General features: G+C 45.8%; 2 protein-coding genes across 2 annotated transcripts; one reads left to right on the top strand and one right to left on the bottom strand.

Annotated features, from left to right (window-relative positions):
- Positions 1–8,457: 8,457 nt before the first annotated feature.
- LOC119287901 (enolase 1-like) lies at positions 8,458–11,200 on the top strand. Its single transcript, XM_037567521.1, has 12 exons — positions 8,458–8,593; positions 8,680–8,808; positions 8,887–9,021; positions 9,132–9,212; positions 9,304–9,405; positions 9,510–9,590; positions 9,679–9,753; positions 10,020–10,082; positions 10,172–10,252; positions 10,413–10,501; positions 10,611–10,809; positions 10,927–11,200. The coding sequence occupies exons 3-12, from the start codon at positions 8,968–8,970 to the stop codon at positions 11,005–11,007; spliced, it is 906 nt and encodes a 301-aa protein (XP_037423418.1). The 5' UTR covers positions 8,458–8,593; positions 8,680–8,808; positions 8,887–8,967; the 3' UTR covers positions 11,008–11,200.
- A 417-nt stretch (positions 11,201–11,617) lies between these two features.
- LOC119287902 (protein cornichon homolog 4-like) lies at positions 11,618–15,014 on the bottom strand. Its single transcript, XM_037567522.1, has 4 exons — positions 14,664–15,014; positions 13,253–13,434; positions 12,303–12,425; positions 11,618–12,203 (listed from the first exon to the last, which is right to left on the bottom strand). The coding sequence occupies exons 1-4, from the start codon at positions 14,727–14,729 to the stop codon at positions 12,170–12,172; spliced, it is 405 nt and encodes a 134-aa protein (XP_037423419.1). The 5' UTR covers positions 14,730–15,014; the 3' UTR covers positions 11,618–12,169.
- Between the last annotated feature and the right edge of the window lie 3,908 nt (positions 15,015–18,922).

Below are 18,922 nucleotides of genomic sequence, written 5' to 3'. Positions count from 1 at the left end.
AACGTTGTATATCCCTTTGTCACACGTATGATTTGCCACGTCAAAACGAGATTCAAATTTTTGTCAGTGTTTTTTTTTCACTGTCAAGAGCTACGTGTTGTGTGTTTTGTTATAATTTATAAGATGGTGGTTTACTGCATTTACGGACATGATTGTGATGGTTTTCTGCATTTACGGACGTGATTGTGATGGTTTTATGCATTTCACTCGATTCAGAACCAAAGAGGAACGCCTCAGTGATTTTGGTGCTATGTAGTCCATACTCTGAAAGGGAACTACAGTGAAAGAATGCTAAGAGCACTACAGCCAGACATAGCAAATATGACCCCTTAAACGTCCACGGATGCGGCCGGTCAGTGACCGCGCGTGTCCGTTTTAAGCCCCTATTTATCTGTTTGCGCAGCCACATTCTTTTTTTTCTCATATGTCCGGACACTTGCACATGATTGGTGGAGATGAAGAGAGAAAAAGATGGTCCGGGATGAGTCCGCGTCCTATGTTGCAGAATGCCTAGGCGCGTCCGCGAGCCCCCATATCCTCCCCATATTTAAGATGGATATGAGGATTCGCAGACAGCCCAGGCGTACATGAATGATACGAGGGGTCCGGTTGGGTCACGTTTTTTCTTCTCTCTCATGTCCGGTCACTGACCAGACGCGCCCGCGGGCGTATGAGGCATGGTTTGAGAAGTCCGGCTGTAGATGCTCTAACATTGTAGTACAGTTGCATACAGGAGTGTAATGATAATACCCAAGACTTGATTAAAGAATCTATCAAATAGCACTTATGGTGGAGTATATATTGATTTTACCATTCTGGTCACAGAATCTTCTTAATATAAAGCAGATCATGAAAGAACTAGGGACACTGTCACGGCTCATCGCTGATAATCAACGTGCTCCGCCACATAACGACCTACTTACCGATGCATGCATGCACGCATAGAACCTACGTCTCATGTCACTCACCTAAGCATGCTATGGCAGGCAGACAACGTGCATGCATGCAGCGATGGCAGCTAGTCAAATCTGAGCGTCCAGGGACCAAACGTCAAGATGTGTGGCGTTTCCTCCAAACGCCAAGAAGCATGGTGTTTCGCTTTGCTACGTCAGCGCCAACTAAGCTCATGCAGGCCAGGTCCAGACGCCATGGAGCATGGCGTCTCCCGTGTAAGCCAAACGTCAAGGATGTTGGCGTGACCAAAAAAGATCAGATTCAAACTTATTTTATAAACGAGGTCATTTTTGAAATTTGTTAGCATAAAAGGTTAAAGCAGAAAATTTGTCCGCCCAGGGCCATCACTCTGGAATACCAAGGCATCTTTCTTAGTCCATCGCCCGTGAGACAGGCGCTCTAGCCCGATGGTGAGGGTCGCCAGTGGCCACCCCACCAGCCCGAGTTTGATCCAGAGCGGTGATGAATTTCCGGTTGTCTCACTGCGCTACACTGTAGCGTCACTATTCATCATGAACAATGTAATAAATCTAGCAAGTGCCTCATAATGTCTACGAGCCACAGGTGAGGTCAACGTGCCCGTTGTTCCTGGAGTCGCGGACTTCGGAAGTCTCAGTAGACCTACTACAGATATAGGTTGTAGGTCTAGTTTAGGTGCATAGTCGGGTCGTGAGTTGTGGTGTGTGTGACTGTGCGTCCGAATAGATGCTACAGTCTATATACTCAGTTGAGGCTAAAAAAAAGAGAGTTTGAGACGGTAACCTCACCGCGAAACATGGTGCACGATACAGTTCGAGGGACTAAGATCCAGTGCCTTTATCAAGTGAAGTCATGCTGCAACTTTACCCTTCTAATCTCCATCCAATCCACATCCTATGGTCCAGATCACACAAAGGAAAAGGCTCTCAACACTTAGCAGTTTTCAGCATAGCAGCAAACATCAATACAGACTAGCTGCAAACAACGATGCAGTGGCACTTGAACTCAGTTTTATTTGAACAGATTGAAACCCAAAAAATAAAAAACTGCAGATACTCATGAACGGACTATAAAAGTGGAATAAATCAATTGCAGTTGACACTAAATCCAGTAGAACTTGATATTAAAAGGCCGCAGCGCATAATATCCGAATGCTACAGCAATAAGTGTCAATGTTGAGTAATCATCTACACAAAAGCAGGCCATTTCACTTATACATTTAGGCCAAAAGAGACTATCGTAACCCCCCAAAATACTGTTGTTAGCACTGTCCAAAATACTACCTAACAACTTTGAAGATACTAGATCATATCATCATAAAAGATATGATCGTCAACTCGTGAAGTTGTCAAGAGCTCGGTAAAGCTGTCAATTGCATCATATTCTTGACGCTTCTCACTATTCTCTTTCACCTGCACTTGCACTTCAGGTTGCAGACTATTGCCATTGTTCTCCACTTGCACTTGAGGTTGCGCACTATTTTTTTTCTTTTGTTGCTGTTGCTGCCAAAAAAAAATTTTTGTTATTACAGGAACAAATAACAACTCATATTACATACATACTACACCTTACCTTTGCTCCTTTTTTTGTCGTTGCCGCTAATTTAGTTGGCTTTCGTCCCTTGCATAACTTATCAAACCTTGTGAAAGGTGGACAGCCCGTGATATGATTCCGTGAATACTTTCTCTATAGCTTTTCCCATTGCTACATCTTGATCCGTATAAATAGTTCTAGGTTGTCGTCCATTATGTGCAGCTAGAAAAGTCTCAAATAGCCATATAAATGAGTCCTTCGTTTCATCAAACAGCAAGGCAGCACCAAAAATAGTGGTTTCTCTGAACTGATTGAGCCCAAGAAAAACACCAAATGGCCTATACTCTTTATTTGTGCCAAAAGTAGTGTCAAAAGTGACAACATCACCAAAATATGCATAGTCAAGGATCATTTTAGCATCAGCCCGGAATATGTTGGTTATATCCTCCTCACAATTCAACTGTAGTGCATATTGGAATGATGGATTGTCAATAATTTTTTCATGAAAATATTTCAACATACTTCCAGCTTGTCCAAGCAAACAAAGCTACATCAGACTATAGGTACTCTAGAGAGTTCATCATTCTCATACACTGGATACCCAGGAATTTCGAACAACACGCTGTCAACTTATGAAGAAACTAGTGAGGATGAAAGATCTCTGAATAAGATTTTAACAGCAATAGTGGATAATATAATATCTATGGCCAATCAACTAGCGAACTGCAGAAGCAAGGAAGTAGCAACTGGACATATATATGTGTCCTCCTGCGAATTAGAGAAATACAGGGTTGTTGTCATGCCACCAGAGCTTCACAAAGATGCGCTGATGATACAGAATTGTGAACTCAAGGATGCAGATGATGCAAATAAATTGAACCACGATGATGCAGATGCTGATGATTTACAGCGATGATTTACTCACACCTTGTCCTCCGCCGCGGCTGGCCCTCCTCTACCGCAGCGACGGCACGGCCCGCCCCTCCTCTCCTCCGGCGATGGCCGCCCCTCCTCTCCCACAGCGACGGCGTGGCCCGCCCCTCCTCTCCTCCGGCGGCGTCCGCCCCTCCTCTCCCCAGCAACGGCGCGCCCGCCCCTCCTCTCCCCCAGCGACGGCGCACCCGCCCTCCTCTTCTCCGGTGGCGGCTGCCCCTCCTCTCCCCGAGCGACGGCGCTCGACCTGCTCCTCCTCTCCCCGAGCGACGGCGCGCGACCTGCCCCTCTTCTCCTCCTCCGGTGGTGGCGCGACCTGCCCCTCCTCTGCTCCAGCGGCGCAGGAGTGTTCCGGCCGTGACGCAATAGCCCGCGAACCCCCAATTTCCTGTCCGCCATCTCCCAAACTGATAACTGCTGAAGTTTTTGCCTATGTCAAACGTACACCGTAGGATGTGGATTGGATGGAGATTAGAAGGGTAAAGTTGCAGCGTGACTTCACTTGATAAAGGCACTGGATCTCAGTACCAGTTCGAGAGGGACTTGGCGTCGGAGTTGCAGCATCGTCCAGTGGCAAAAACTGAGACCACATGTACGAGGTCCGCGAGCGTCAAACGCCAGAGCTTTCGCAGAGTTTCAAGACATGGGCGATCCTAATAGGCTGGCCCATCCAGTTGCGCCATAAAAGCGACCATAAAATACCCAAAGAATGCGCTCCTGGGAATCAAACTCGCAGAAGACTTGATGTTCCTTACCACTAAAGCTGCCGAGTTTAAGCGATTTTTAGGGACCAAAAATCTAGGAGTTAAATGCAATGGCAGATAAAAAAAATCCAAAATTTTCAACTATTTGTTTAAAAAATAGTGAACACTTTTTTTAAAAAAGGAATAATGTTTGGAATTGTAACCAAATTTTCAAATTCGAACAAAATTTTAAAACGTGAATAATTTTTAATATATATTAAACAATTTTGTAATATACCCTGAAAATTTTAATACACGCTAAACATTTTTGTGATATATGCTGAACAATATTTAAATACGCATTGAACATTTTTTATAAATACACATTGAAAATTTTTGTGATATATGCTGAACAATTTTAAAATACATGATGAACATTTTTGTGATACAAGCTGAACAATATTTATATACACATTGAACAATTTTTTATGTATGCGGAGTTTTAGAAAAAAATACATGATGAACCTTTTTAAAAATAGTTTCAAATTTTTCTTAATATAGGGCGAACATTTCCTTAAATATAAAATGAGGATGTTTGTATATAACTACTCAATGAACTTGTATAATACACGAAAAAGGAAAAAAAGATTAAAAAAAGAAGGGAAAAGGAAAAGGGAAAAGGGAAAAGAAACGAAACAAAACGAAACGAAAATAAATAACACAGAAACAAAAACAGAAGAATAGAAAGCAAAGGAAATCGAAAGGAGGCAAGCTTCAGTCAAACCGTACATAACCTATTCTTTCGTGCAAAATAACCCAGAAGAGGCCCATGCCGGAGAATATGGGCCGTTTGCTCTTTTACAACCAACTAGCTCCAGCCCATCCATTTTTTTCATTTTGAATGTCCAGCCCATTTAGTTTTTGTTATCATCGTCGTCATCGCCCTAACCATCCTCATGCCGGAGGAGAAGCAGGTTAAGGATTATTCCCTTAATTAAAAAACAAAGCAAAGGATTGCTCTGAACGTCAGCGTAAATCAAAGCATAATCCGCCAAACAAAAGGATAAAAACTGCGCATGAACCTGAAGGTGAGTGTTATTTAGCCAAAATTATCACAGTTGAGACTAGGATAACAACTTGATATCAGATTCGTGCAGGGCAAAAAAACCATCAAAATTGCGCCTAATCTGTAACACGGAGCACTGATTGTCGAATTTACTCGTGAAGACAGTCGTTCTTACATATTGGGCCCACTTGTTGGCTGACGTGGCAAAGACTAATTCCCCACCTCCACTCCCCCTCTGTCTCCTTTCCTACTCGCCCCCATGAGCACACAAGAAGCTCCTCGCCTACGCCATTCGGCTGCCGCGCCCGGACCCGACGCTCAAAAACGGATGCCAACCGTGTCCAGGAATGCGTCTCCCAGGTCCACGCCGCGCCGCGCCGGAGGGTCTCGCCGCGCTGCTCACCAAGGGCCTCGTCGTGTTCTCCAGCCTGACACCGATGCGCAGCTCACCAAGCGCCCCGCCGCGCTGCTCGCGCTCCGGCTCACTGGCGCGCTCACGAGGGATGTCGCCATGGTGCCGTTGGAGTTCATCGAGATGCTCGGGACTATGCACAACACTTGGGGGGCGGCGATGATCTCTGTCTTTCCGTAGATCAGAGCACCCATGGCGACGTCGGGTGGAAGCAGGTGAGGGCTCGGGATGCGGGAAGCACGCCGCCGTTCTCTGGCCGCAGCTCTCTGGTCGCCCTGAAGGTGCTCGAATGAATGCCCCAACAAAAAACTGATATGAAGAAGACCTTCTAGTGCACGCCGCCATTCTCTGGCCGCAACTCATTTTTTGGCCACGTCAGTTGGCCAATTTTTTAGCCTTTGCCACGTCAGCCCGACAAGTGGGCCCAATAGGTCAGAACCATTGTTTTCATGAGTAAATTCAACAATTAGTGCTACGCGGTACAGGTTAGGCGTAGTCTCGGTAGTTTTTGTGCCCTGACACAAATTTGATATCAAGTTGTTACCCAAGGCTCAACTATGGTGGTTTTTGGTAAATAACTCTGAAAACGACATGATGTGACATGTCATAATAGAGGAACGTAGCCTGATCTCTACGAACAAATCAGTACAAAAGCACACACAGCTTCTTGCATCGTTGAACTAATAGAGTAATGTCTGCATAATAATTGCAAGGAAAAGGCGTGGTTGAATTCGCTACCGCCCTCTTATATATTTGCAAGGATGTCGAATCCATTATTGCTGAAAAATAATGATAATTATTAAGCTCGGACTTGAGGATGACGACAGCTTGACGTAACAGAGCATGCTGGAAAACCTGTTGAGAGAATGGAAGGGTTGAGATGGACAGGACAACAAACTATATATATGGAAAAAAATTCTATGAGACCAGGTCTCACGGATTAGCAGAATTTTTTTTCATAATCTTCACTTGATCCAACACACAACATATGCAGATTGCTGTAATTGTATATGCTAACCCTAATCCTTGGCTAGCTATCCAACAATATAGCTTCTGTTTTGACAAATCATATTTGCTATCGCCCTCAGCCCCTTCATACATTTGCTATAAGTGGGATCCATTATTGAGAAAATGATAATAGTAAAATTTAGACCCTAGGCATTGTTAGGATGATGCCAGCTTGACGCAACAGAGCATGCTGCAAAACCTGCTCTCTCTTTGCGGAAATCAGAGAATGGAAGTTCACACGAGCTAAACATGGTAGAGTAATAATCTCAGAAGCCCAAAACACTGGCTAGCCAACAAATATAGCTGGCCAACAAATTTTGACAAACTTTTGACCAACCTACTACTGAAGTCGGCATCTATATATCTGCATACAGAGCATCTGCTCACTGATGGAATTTTCCTCTGTTCCAGTTCCTTGGGCAAGAGAGATAGTAAAGGGGGAAACGGTTTTCGACAGCAGCGGAAACCAGAGGAAAAACTTCATCAGGAACGCTACTGCTGCACATAATGGCAAAAACGGAAAAGAAATGAGGAGATCATATCGTCTTGACTTTTCATCAGGAACACTACTACACACACCACTTGGTTTTTACTATATTTTTTTAGTATAAGCCTCAAGTTTGTGTGTCACAATCACCCGATGTATCTGTCCGGACCAAGGTTCGAGATTCCGGCCCTACGATGAAAGTAGAGGTTGATTATTACCAGCTACGTACGTACTTCCCACAGTTGCACTCCTCATTGGCTCACCGCGGCAGAGGAGTGCAAGTTTCTCTTGGCCTCGCTTTCATTAACTTCCAAGAGAACTGAGCTGCCTAACCCGACCTAACCATAGTGCCCCACCTCGCTAAAAAGTTCACACATCTAAATAACCCTTCCGTTCCGAATTACTTGTCTTTGATTTGTTTAAATACAGCTGTATATAGACATGTTTAAATACAGCCATATTTAGACAAATCTAACTCAAGTAATTTGGGATGGAGGTAATACAACATATCTTCCATCCTTTCGCTGAGCTCGTTGTTTAGTCCCAGCGATGTTTGTAGCGTCACCGAAGGGCGTGCGGAGGTGTGCCTCCGGCGGATCTCATGTGATACGGTCGGCGTGTGTCTTTGGTGGATCCGTTTGGATCCGGTCTTCGTTAGTCTATGTCGCTGCAGGTTGGATCCTTCCGATCTATGCTTCTCTTTATCGGCGGTGGTTGTCGTTCTAGCGTGCTGGTCCTATGGAGCCTTAACACGACAACTTGCCGATTGTCTACTACAAAAAAATGTTTGTTCGGCTAGGATGAGGGAGGGATGATAACGGTGGCGCGCCTTCGGCTCGCTTCCCGTGCTTGTGTCACTGTGTGGTCTACTGACTTGGATGTAATTCATACTGCTGGTGTTTTTTGTACTATCTTGACAGTTAATTAATAGAATGAAAGTTTTCTCGCAAAAAATATATTACCACGGCATTTTTAGGGCAGCTCCTTTTCTGCAAGGCACTCATGCAAAGTAGCAGTAGAATTACCCGTCAAAATAAGTGGTAGCAGAATCATCGTAGACTTGTTGAACACGACAGAATCGCAGCGTGAATGCCAAACCTGTCCGGGGAAAAAAAAAACCGCGGGCTTGGAAATCAAGCAGACATGCGTATGTACGCCTAACTTAATTCCCAAGTCCATTCTGTATTGCCCCCTCCTCCAAGCAACCAAACCCAGGCAAGACACGTGCACCGACCACAGGTCCGGCGAAACGCTGGCAAGTGGGTCCAGGAGATGATTAGATTAAAAAAGAAAAAGAGAAAATAACAGCCGTAGGATGAAGTGGGAGCACGGATGGGAGCATGGGAAGGGAGCAGGCAAGGCAAGCCGGATCCGACTACAAGTAGCCAGGCCAGACCACCCCGCCTCAAGTGCAAGCGCATACAGACAGCCATAAACGAACAGACACGTACGCAAATCCAAGGTTTTGAGACAGCATCCATGGCGGCGGCGACGACGATCCAGTCGGTGAAGGCGCGGCAGATCTTCCAACCGTCGAGGTACCCAGCAAGAATTCATCGCTATTTGTTCTGTTCTGAACACGTTCCTTCCCCTGTTTCTCTGAAACTAACTGATATGGGTTCAGGTGGATATTGGCCTCAGTGACGGAAGCTTCGCCAGGGGCGCCGTGCCCAGCGGCGCCTCCACCGGTATCTACGAGGCCTTGGAGCTGAGGGACGGGGGCTCTGATTACCTCGGCAAAGGTGTCCTCAAGGTTAGTCGTTCACCAGTCACAGTTACTGCATATATACTTGAGCGACGCTGATCGGACCGTGACATCTCTGAATTTCAGGCGGTGAACAACGTAAACGCCATCATCGGGCCGGCGCTGATCGGGAAGGACCCGACGGAGCAGACCGACATCGACAACTTCATGGTCCAGCAGCTCGACGGGACCTCCAACGAGTGGGGCTGGTGCAAACAAAAGGTATACGTCATCATCGAATGATTATTCATTCTGACACTGCATAAGTTCTCAAAAAACATGTTCACTTTTCATACTGATTTAAATTTCTTTCCTTTGGATGCGATGAAAAGCTCGGGGCAAACGCCATCCTCGCGGTGTCGCTCGCGGTGTGCAAGGCCGGTGCCATGGTCAAGAAGATCCCTCTTTACCAGGTCTGCGAAAACTCAAACCACCTACACAAGCCATCAGTTGAATTACTAGATGATGTAGTATACTGAAGCTGTTAGTGTCATCTGTTTGCAGCACATTGCAAACCTTGCGGGGAACAAGACCCTCGTGCTGCCCGTGCCTGCTTTCAATGTGATCAACGGAGGCTCTCACGCCGGGAACAAGCTCGCCATGCAGGTAAGGATACTGCTTGGAGTTGCAGGTCATGGATGAATAAATGGAATTTTCAGAACATGTTTCAGATAAATGTGATGATTCTCATGTAATTGGTGTACACACAGGAGTTCATGATCCTTCCGACCGGCGCCGCCTCGTTCAAGGAGGCCATAAAGATGGGAGTTGAGGTGTACCACCACCTCAAGGTGAACGCAACATCTAACCCTTTTGATCATGTCCCTGAACTTCAGAAAATTTGCAGTTGGGATGAATGCTGATATATTTTGTATGCAGAGCATAATCAAGAAGAAGTATGGCCAAGACGCTACAAACGTTGGGGATGAAGGTGGCTTTGCACCTAACATTCAGGTAAGACAGACCCACTTGTTTCTCTCTTGTATCAATAAGTTGTAGACACTGGTAGGAAGCTGAGTACAGACTACATAGTACTCCCTCCGTCCCAAAATTCTTGTCTTAGATTTATCTAAATACGGTACATCCGTATCTAGATAAATCTAAGACAATAATTTTGGGACGGAGGGAGTAAAACAAGTTGTAGGCACCGGTAGGAAGCTGACGAATACGATGAATCCAAATGCTGACATACGATTTTCTAACGTCACATATATATTCAGGAAAACAAGGAGGGCCTGGAACTGTTGAAGGCAGCTATAGCCAAGGCTGGCTACACTGGAAAGGTATTTTTTTTCCCTCTTTGCTTAGGTCATGTTTCAGCCATTAGATTTATTTATTCTTGTATAACATTGAATTTATCTACGTGTGGCAGGTGGTCATTGGAATGGATGTTGCTGCTTCTGAATTCTACAGCGAGAAGGACCAGACCTATGACCTGAATTTCAAGGAGGATGTAAGACCTCCACCTTGCTCCCCTGTTCTCATAATGCTCAACTGCCCTTTGTGCAATTGCAGATACCCTTCTCCTCAAGGTAGCATAATGCTAATAATAGCACTTTTCTTAAAGAACCATAATGCTAATAATAGCACTTTTGTTTATATGGAATGAACAGGTGAATCAGATAGGCTCGGTGACTGAGAGCATCGAGGCCGTGAGCATGTCGAAGCGCGCCGGGTGGGGAGTGATGGCGAGCCACAGGAGGTAATAAGCGCTGCAAATTTGCAAAGCTTCTCAACCCACTCTTGGCGAAAGGGTTTTGCAATTGTGATATGATCCGTTTGCACTGAACATTATTTTCTGCTCTCTGCAGTGGTGAGACAGAGGACACCTTCATCGCCGACCTCTCGGTCGGCCTGGCCACGCCTTCGGCTGAAACAGAGCTTCAAATCCTTACACTTTTTACTGCATTGGGTGACACCATGGTCATATCTTTCTCCGCTTGCTTGTTGCAGGGCCAGATCAAGACTGGAGCTCCCTGCAGGTCCGAGCGTCTGGCCAAATACAACCAGGTATACATATGGGCGGCATGAAGTTCAGCGTTACAGTGGCGACGCCATAGTTATCTTTCCAGTTTCCACATGCTACATGTTCTGTGTTCTGAGGCTTCTTTTCTGTGCTCGCTGCAGCTGCTGAGGATAGAGGAGGAGCTCGGCGACGCGGCGGTGTACGCCGGAGCGAACTTCAGGGCGCCGGTGGAGCCCTACTGAAAAGAAGCCAGCTTGCTGCAGGACTTGTTGAATGGGTCTGGAGGAAGGGATGGACCATGAGTTCTTGTGGTGCTGCTAGTTCTATTATTACTGCTCTTGTCATTACTCATACGGTTTTCCTGTTCTGCCGATGGGCAGATTAGCGGTGTGTTTTCATTCCTCTTAAATAAAACAGTTTCTACTCTTCTGACAAGTTCAGCTAATTATTTATGCTCGGAGGATAACACCACGAAGCTTGTTTATGCGCAGAGGATAACACCACGAACATGGGTGCTACATTAAGTTCAAAAAAATACCGAGAAATTTGAAAAAAAATTGGGATTTTTAGATTAAACTTGGGTTTCTGATCTAATTTGAAATTTCATGAAAAAATGTCAAGAAACATGGCAAAAAACACAGAAAAAAATCTATTTATAGAAAAAACTGATTGGATGGATTTTTATTTGCACAGGGGTATTTTTTTCACGAAACTTCACACAGGAGTAGATTGCGGACTCCAGTTTGATATCCCCAAATTTCAGATTGGGAGCCCCTGTGTATTTTCCGACAAACCTTGTACTACTTGGTACTGTATACTACAGTACTTATCAATAAACTGAAACAAAATGCATCCATAAATGAATATCTATACCACTTGGTACTGATGAATCAACTGAAACATAGACCAAGCACTCCTGATTGCACTCCAAACTGAAATGCCTACTCTGCTTGGATACCCATAAATCAACTACTACACAAATCGACCACAGGATCAACATAATCGACAGCATTTAACGGTGCAACGCAACACAAAACACAGAATGTCGGTCATAACAAAACCATGCACAGTTGGGCGCAGCAGTTACTTTGCCCCATATGAACGGATGCACGATCAAATAAACAGGAGGGAGTGGCTCCTAACTTACATGTTATGTTACACGCTACAACAGCAGGAGATTTCACACTAGGCGCGAGCAACAAACAGCACCTCGGACACGTAGTTTTCGCCCTTCTGCTTGCATCGTTTCTCCATGACACCCTAAATTTATCCAAAAGGGCTTTCATATGAACAATAACGGCATCGGAGTAGGTGTTCAGCAGGCCACGAGGACCACGTCGTAATACCTAACTAACGGCTGCAGAACCAGGTTGAGCTATCACAATCACAGTGTTTTCTCTCATTCTACTCGTGCTCCTCCAGTACACTCCAAATCATCCTGCAGACAAGCACAGAAACAAGAGGCGGTTATTTTCCTTCTTTGCTGGTTGCAGACTTGCAGTGAATAGCAAATAATGCAGGTATATGCTATGTTTACCAGAACAAGGACAAGAATAGGAGGACGATAAGAGCAGCTATCTTAAAAAGACGGCGCTTCTTCTCCCGTGAAAGATGGTTAAATATCTCTGTCACATCTACAAGATGCTGCCGCCGCTCGTACCTGCAAAGACAAAAAAGGTTACACTTATTCGCAACATATAAAACCAAGAAAGGCGCATGCAAAACTTGAAGTGAGTACATCCCAACCAAGTAGAGCTAATTATTAGTTCAAAAACGGATTTAGTAGGGTTATGTGTGACACCATGTTCTGTTGTAAAGAAGTTATTCAGATAGTACAAACAGTAAGTGTGTGAATGACCTTAATCTGACAGCAGGTCAGTGCCCTGAAGTCCCAAAGTCAATATATATATGGAGACAAAATCAGAATTTTAAGGGTGCAGGTCATGTTCTTAACTTCGCTGCAGAGCATGTATTGCCAATTTTAGGTTAGGTATAATTTGCAGCTGTATATGACTAGCTGCTTGATTCCAACTAGTGACGCCATATTTGCAAGCCCATTAAATAAATCTACCCTTCATAGATTTTCACACCAACTAACATGACGATATTGTAGCACAGGCACAGCACTTAGGTGCATCCAAATATCATAGGAAAAATAAAATAATTTCCAAGAACTTAGATCATGAAAACACCTTCAGAACATTATGTGTAAAGTACAAAGACTGAAGCAGGAGAAGACTTGGGTCCTTATCACTAAATATTTCTATCAAAGCTAACAGTCTAACAGCACATAGAAATATAAAATAGATGTATCAGTGTTCAGTTGAAGCATATTACTATTTCGAACTTCCAGTTAATTTGTTAAACTATGCATGGTACGTTATGTAGCAGCTAGTGTTCAATAAACAATATACTGACCACAGCCTGGAGGAAACATATCAGTTGTTTAAAAAATTGTAAGGCAAACAGAAGACAAGAGTCACTTACAATGTATAATTATAGTACACCATTGGGGCAGAAAGCAGAAACATCGCCCAGTGCCCAGATAAGAGGAATAATGCACTTAGAAGTGCTTGCACTATAAATTCTGGCATAACCACTTTATTGATTCGAGAGGATGAATCAAACGGGTTGATATAATCGAACTCCAGATCTGCCAAGCACATCAACTGTAAAAGAAACACACATCGTCAGGAGCAAGAATAACTTTCTGGCCAAGCTTACTTATTATGAATGTTGTTGATTAAAACGTTAAACATGAGTAATGAGCCATGCAGATTCCACCTAAAGCAATATAAGCAAGGATGAACGATCCACTTCACATGAAACAAAAGTAGTCAGGTTCTATGTTTAATCAGGAACATTAGGAAATACTAAATGCCAAAACAACTCGGCAATCAAAATCAATGGAGATATATATCAACGATTTTCCCTTTGTCCTACAAGAAAATCAAAACTAGTTTGCTGAAAACGTTCATCTCCCATGAAGGGCGCATCTAAGCACAGAATAAGTTGCAGCTAGAACCAACAAAAGGATACAGTAACAAAAGCTAGATAAAGGAAGGCAGAAAATGGAGCCGGGAAAAGTATACAGTGACAAAAAGAGAAGGTTTGGGAAAAGGCAGTAGAAAAGCTAGATACATCACCCAATCTAAGGGCAAAGATCAGGCACTTGAACACGGAATGTTTCACATCAAGCAAGCTGCAAAGATATTCTAAGTTGATAACCATCCACTACCTGATCTGATCTCTAGAGGTATCATGATAGACTAACAAGTAGCAGGATAGAGGGTGGAACTCGTATAGCCCTACCAAACTGGGACAAGAGCTTGATTGCACATTTGGTGAACAAACGGCACCACAACAAAATCGTCAGTACGACCTTATAAAGATCAATTCTTTTTTTTTACTGAACATACTGTGTGCTAAATACCTAACGGAGCACCTACTGCGTCTACCAACAAAACAAATGAAATCGATTTTCAGAACTGAAACTGAGATTTTCAGAGCTGCAAGACTAGAAACGACGGTTGCCGGGCGTTAATTCTGGGTTACTGCAGGCTAACGCAGGACGAACATGTGGAGATCTGGACGCAGACACCGCGCAGGAACCAGCACCAGCAGCAGGACACGCAGCAGCACCCAATCCCCTGGCGCTCCTGCGCTATCCAGCGAGCCAACCAGAAGCTCCAAATCCGCAATCCGGGGTTAGGAAGCCCCTCTCCAAACCCCGGATCGCCGGAGAATTCGGCTGGGAGAAGGCGTGAATCCGCCGCCCACCCCTTCCCAAAATCTCGGCAGAGTCGCCAGGGGGCTAACAGACGACAAGGCGAGATCGCGCCGGGGCCCAGGGGAGCCGACCGCGAGCGGAGACGAGGCGGGGCGGGGGGGCGCTCACCTGGAAGATGACGAGCACGATGAGCGTGACGACGAGGAAGAAGGCGGCGAGCCAGACGAAGACCATCTCGCCTGCCCTGGCCGCGCTCCGCCTGGTCGGGGGTCGGGGGCGCGCCGCTGCGGCCGGCCGCCGGCGGGGTGAGCTGTGAGGACACGTGACGCGGGAGGAGGGAGCGGGTCAGGGAGGTGAGATCGCTGCGCTGAGGGAAACCCGATGCGTGTGGCTTGCGATTGCGAGCTGGGTCGGGTCGGGAAGGAAAGCGAGGCCGAAACTTACTGGAGATAGTGGAAAGGGAGGGGCGAGATGAGATGGAACATGGAAGTGAGCTGAGCTCACGCCGTGCGTGGCTGCGTGCGGCGAGAGCTGCTTTTCACCGCAGGGAAAGGGAATGTGCGTCGCTTCTTCCCGAGGGCGTCCAGATCTCGCCCTTCTGGTTCTGGGTCAAAGCGTGTCTCGCCGGTTTTACACCTGGATTTTCCTCATATTACAGCTAAACTGGACAAATTACAACTAAACTCGACAAATTCAACCACAATTTCAACTAAAATGCATTTTCACTGAGCTCTCCCTCCTCCCACCGCTCTCTCCTCCTCAGCCAGTTTCTCCGAGCGCCACCTTATTAGCCTTGCCGCCTCATCTTGCGGCGGCGTCCACCCATCGCGCCAACCTTCGCCCGTGGGGCTGGATGCTTTGCCTCTCTCGTTTCTATCCCTGGTTCGTGTGGGGTCGCGGAAGATGGATGCCTAGCCACACAAAACCAGCACCGTCGGCCGCCACCCCTGCCACTTGCAGCCAACGATGAGAAGAAGCCCGCAACCACCTAAAAGCACCGTTGCTGGTTGTCATCGCCAAGTTCGACAAATCAGGTCGTCTCATACCACACCATCGTGCCACCAGGAGAATGGAGGAGAACTCATTCATACGAAGAAATGGCCAAACCGTTGCCCGTGGAGGACGACTTTCTCGACACCTTCCTCGTACTCGGTACATCGCGCTCAGTGAACTCTATCAAATCACTTAGGTACAACATCTATCGAAGGTCCTAGCGATCTCATGCACATCATCCACTGGCCAGAAGTCATAGTTGGCACCGCCTTGGAGCCCACGGTTCGTCATATGCGGCTTCATCTCTTCGCGGTGACGTGTTCACGGTCGAGGACCCGGTTGCTCTTGTAGTGCTTGGGGTGGTGTTGCTGCGCTCAACGCTTATGTATCTTGCCTCGGGTGTGTGCGTGTGTTGTGGTGGCGTGCGTTTGTACCGGATTGTTGTTGGTCGTTGCTTTATATATAAAACGGGGCGAAAGCCTTTTTCGGTACAAGTCATAGTTGGCTGAGAAATAGAGTGGATTTGGAGAAAGGGAGAGGAAATGAGGCTTGCACATGGGGCCCAACTCTATCGAGAGTTAAGTTTAAGGGAAGCACTAGGTGCAGAATTTTAGTTCCTCAAATTTGAATGTTTTGGGGGAGTCAAGTTTTTCGTAACTTTAATTTCTCAAATTTTAAAGTTTAGGGGAGTCAAGTTTTCCGTGCTGAACATCATTTACCTATTGCAGTCGGCAATACATCCCTATGTGAGAATAACACTCTCGCAAAAAGACAAATTCTAAATGCAAGTATGGTTTTGATTTTAGTTTCTTTGCCCAATGAATTCTTCCGGCTTTATATCATAGCTTTATATCCCTATTGCTGACTACTATGATACATCTATGATACATTGTCTCCCAGCAATAGGGATGTATTGCTGACTACTATGATACATCTCTTCTACTATTGATTTTAGTTTCTTTGCCCAATGAATTCTTCCAGCTTTATATCATAGTAGAAGAGAGCAAACAGATTGCAATTTTATGATCTTGTGCATTCAACTTACTCATGCCCGTTCTCCTATGCTTCAAAATTCAAAATGTTATCTTACTAAATCTTGCCAAGTACCTATTATGGTTGCTTAAGATTTTTCTGCAACATGATCTTTCGTTACAGTTTTGCTCTTTTTTTTTCGAGAGTACGCAAATTGCGTACCTTAGCTTTATAGAAGAAGAAAATTGCAAGTACAAGATGATTACCACTCGTTGCGAACAACAAGCATGCACAACTCCACATCCGGCTAGTCCAAGGACAGCCACCCATTACAATACGGCTACAACACAAAAGGCCTACCCAAAATCAAGCACCTAGCCGCGTCTCTGTCGACGTCATCACCACCAAAGAACATCATCTCCCGCCAAGCATCTCAAGTCGACGCACCATCCCCCTAGAAGCCTAGGAGGTGGCGAGAGGATGGCAGAAATCGATACAGCCCGGGGAAGACACCGTGTTGGAGTCGCCAATGACGACCATACATAGCGTCAGAGAAGAACGATCAGGGCAGCGACGAACACCGGAGGACCGCAACCTAGGAACTCCATGTCTCCTAGCATGATGCTCCAACAGAGGCACGACGTTGAAGACAACACCATCATACCGATCCAACACCGAATCGAGGCTTTCGCCCGGAGACAACTGCCAACACCAAAGAAGCGAGGGGAATGACGACACACTAGCTCGACAACGCCTCCAGGGAGGGGAATGACACCCACAGGTGCCATCGCCGCCGGCTTGGACAAAACCGAGCAGGATTTTCATCCGTAATGGCGCGCATCTCCACACCTTGCAGGTTTCGGCCATCATTGTCCGAGATGCCTCACACCGCTGTCACCACAGCTAATTGCCGTCGAAGCTGCGCTGCAATGGGTCTCCCCACCTGCACTGCCGAGAGAACGTGGCCCAGACCACCACCAACTCGGACGAGGAGCAGCCGCAACCAACCATGCCCCAGATCCGCCGCTTCGGCCTTCAGCCACACTAGGGGACTGCCACCGAATCAGATCTGACCAGCACCTCCACGCACACCCCAACGCTAGACCTCTCGAGGCAACACCGCGCCCCTCACACGGAGGCAGGCAGCAACCCACTGCCCGCCAAGATCCTTCTTGGGTGGGCCCGCCGCCACCAGCAGCTGGCGCACCACCCACATCCACCACCCTGCAGCACACCACGCCTGGATCCACCGCCCTGCCGTGCACGGGCGACCAACACCACGAGACACGCCGCCGGTCACCCCCACCACCATGGCTGCCTAGGGGATGACCCACTCCGCGTGAAGGGAGACCGTCGAGGGGCACCGCCAGCACCCGCCGCCTTTGACGGCCGGGCGCGGCCGCCACCGCCAGCGCCGGCGGCGGCAGCTGCCGGTCACTCTGTGCGTTCGGTTTATTCGGTTTACATGGTTTGGTTTATACGGTTTTTCGGTTTGTACGGTATCAATACTTCGGTAAATACGGTATGAAATTAAAATATTGTTCGGTTTTGGTATATACCAAATTATTTCGATATGGTTTCGGTATATACCATAATAACCAAAGTTGACGCGAATTTGAAAAGACATAATAATAATTTGCAAATTTATGACTCAAAACACATATTTCTTTTACACAAATACTATATAACTATATATGTAAGTAAATATGCATGCACTGATTCATCTATTGATGGTTATGGACGTGCTTAGCATTTTCAAAAGAGAACAATGACTATCTTACAAGAAAAAATTATGTGCTTAGTAGGGAATTTGACTCATGTACAAGAAAAATGACAACTTGTATGGTTGTTCATCTCAAGAAATATAAATTTATTTTTTACTTCGATTTATTCGGTTAACTGTTCGGTTTTTCGGTATATACCATAAAAACCAAAGTTCAAATCGGTATGAAAAGTTCATACCATACCAAAACCAGAAACCATAAAAACCGTAAAATTTATTCGGTTCGGTTTTTATTTTCGATATGGTTTTTCGGTTCAGTTTTCATATGCACAGAGTGAGCTGCCGGGGGAGCGGATTTGGGGGCTGCTGGACCTAGGGTTTGGGGAAGCCCCCGGAGCCGGACGTGCGTGCGACCCGGGAGGCAGGGGAGGGGGAGGTGTTGCACACCAATAAATAAATAAAGCTTGACTCACTCCACGATCAGTTTTGCTCTCTTTCCAATCATGAACCATGTAAAGCCCAATACACCATCATCCTTTGATGATCTCCAAGTTGTCTTTTTTATGGCTTTGTAGCAATGCATGGGCATTATGCTAGTAAACTATAAGTTATATGTAGCAAAATAATACATTTAAAAACTACATTCAAATATGATTCCAAAAAGAGAGAAGTGCATATTACACCCCTCAACTCTAGCCCTAGTCTAATATACACCCCCAACTCCAATACCGTCTATTTT

This window comes from Triticum dicoccoides, chromosome 4A (genome assembly GCF_002162155.2).
Source record: "Triticum dicoccoides isolate Atlit2015 ecotype Zavitan chromosome 4A, WEW_v2.0, whole genome shotgun sequence".
NCBI classification, from domain to species: domain Eukaryota; kingdom Viridiplantae; phylum Streptophyta; class Magnoliopsida; order Poales; family Poaceae; genus Triticum; species Triticum dicoccoides.
Note: the sequence above shows the minus strand (reverse complement) of the source record. Positions and strands in the feature narration are given on the sequence as shown.

Coding starts and splice junctions, on each gene's coding strand:
- LOC119287901 (XM_037567521.1), top strand. CDS start 8,968: ATGGTCCAGCAGCTCGACGGGACCTCCAACGAGTGGGGCTGGTGCAAA. Junction 9,213..9,303: donor AGAAGATCCCTCTTTACCAG/GTCTGCGAAAAC, acceptor ATCTGTTTGCAG/CACATTGCAAACCTTGCGGG. Junction 9,754..10,019: donor GCTTTGCACCTAACATTCAG/GTAAGACAGACC, acceptor ATATATATTCAG/GAAAACAAGGAGGGCCTGGA.
- LOC119287902 (XM_037567522.1), bottom strand. CDS start 14,729: ATGGTCTTCGTCTGGCTCGCCGCCTTCTTCCTCGTCGTCACGCTCATC. Junction 13,435..14,663: donor TCGTGCTCGTCATCTTCCAG/GTGAGCGCCCCC, acceptor TTTCTTTTACAG/TTGATGTGCTTGGCAGATCT. Junction 12,204..12,302: donor CTATTCTTGTCCTTGTTCTG/GTAAACATAGCA, acceptor GCTTGTCTGCAG/GATGATTTGGAGTGTACTGG.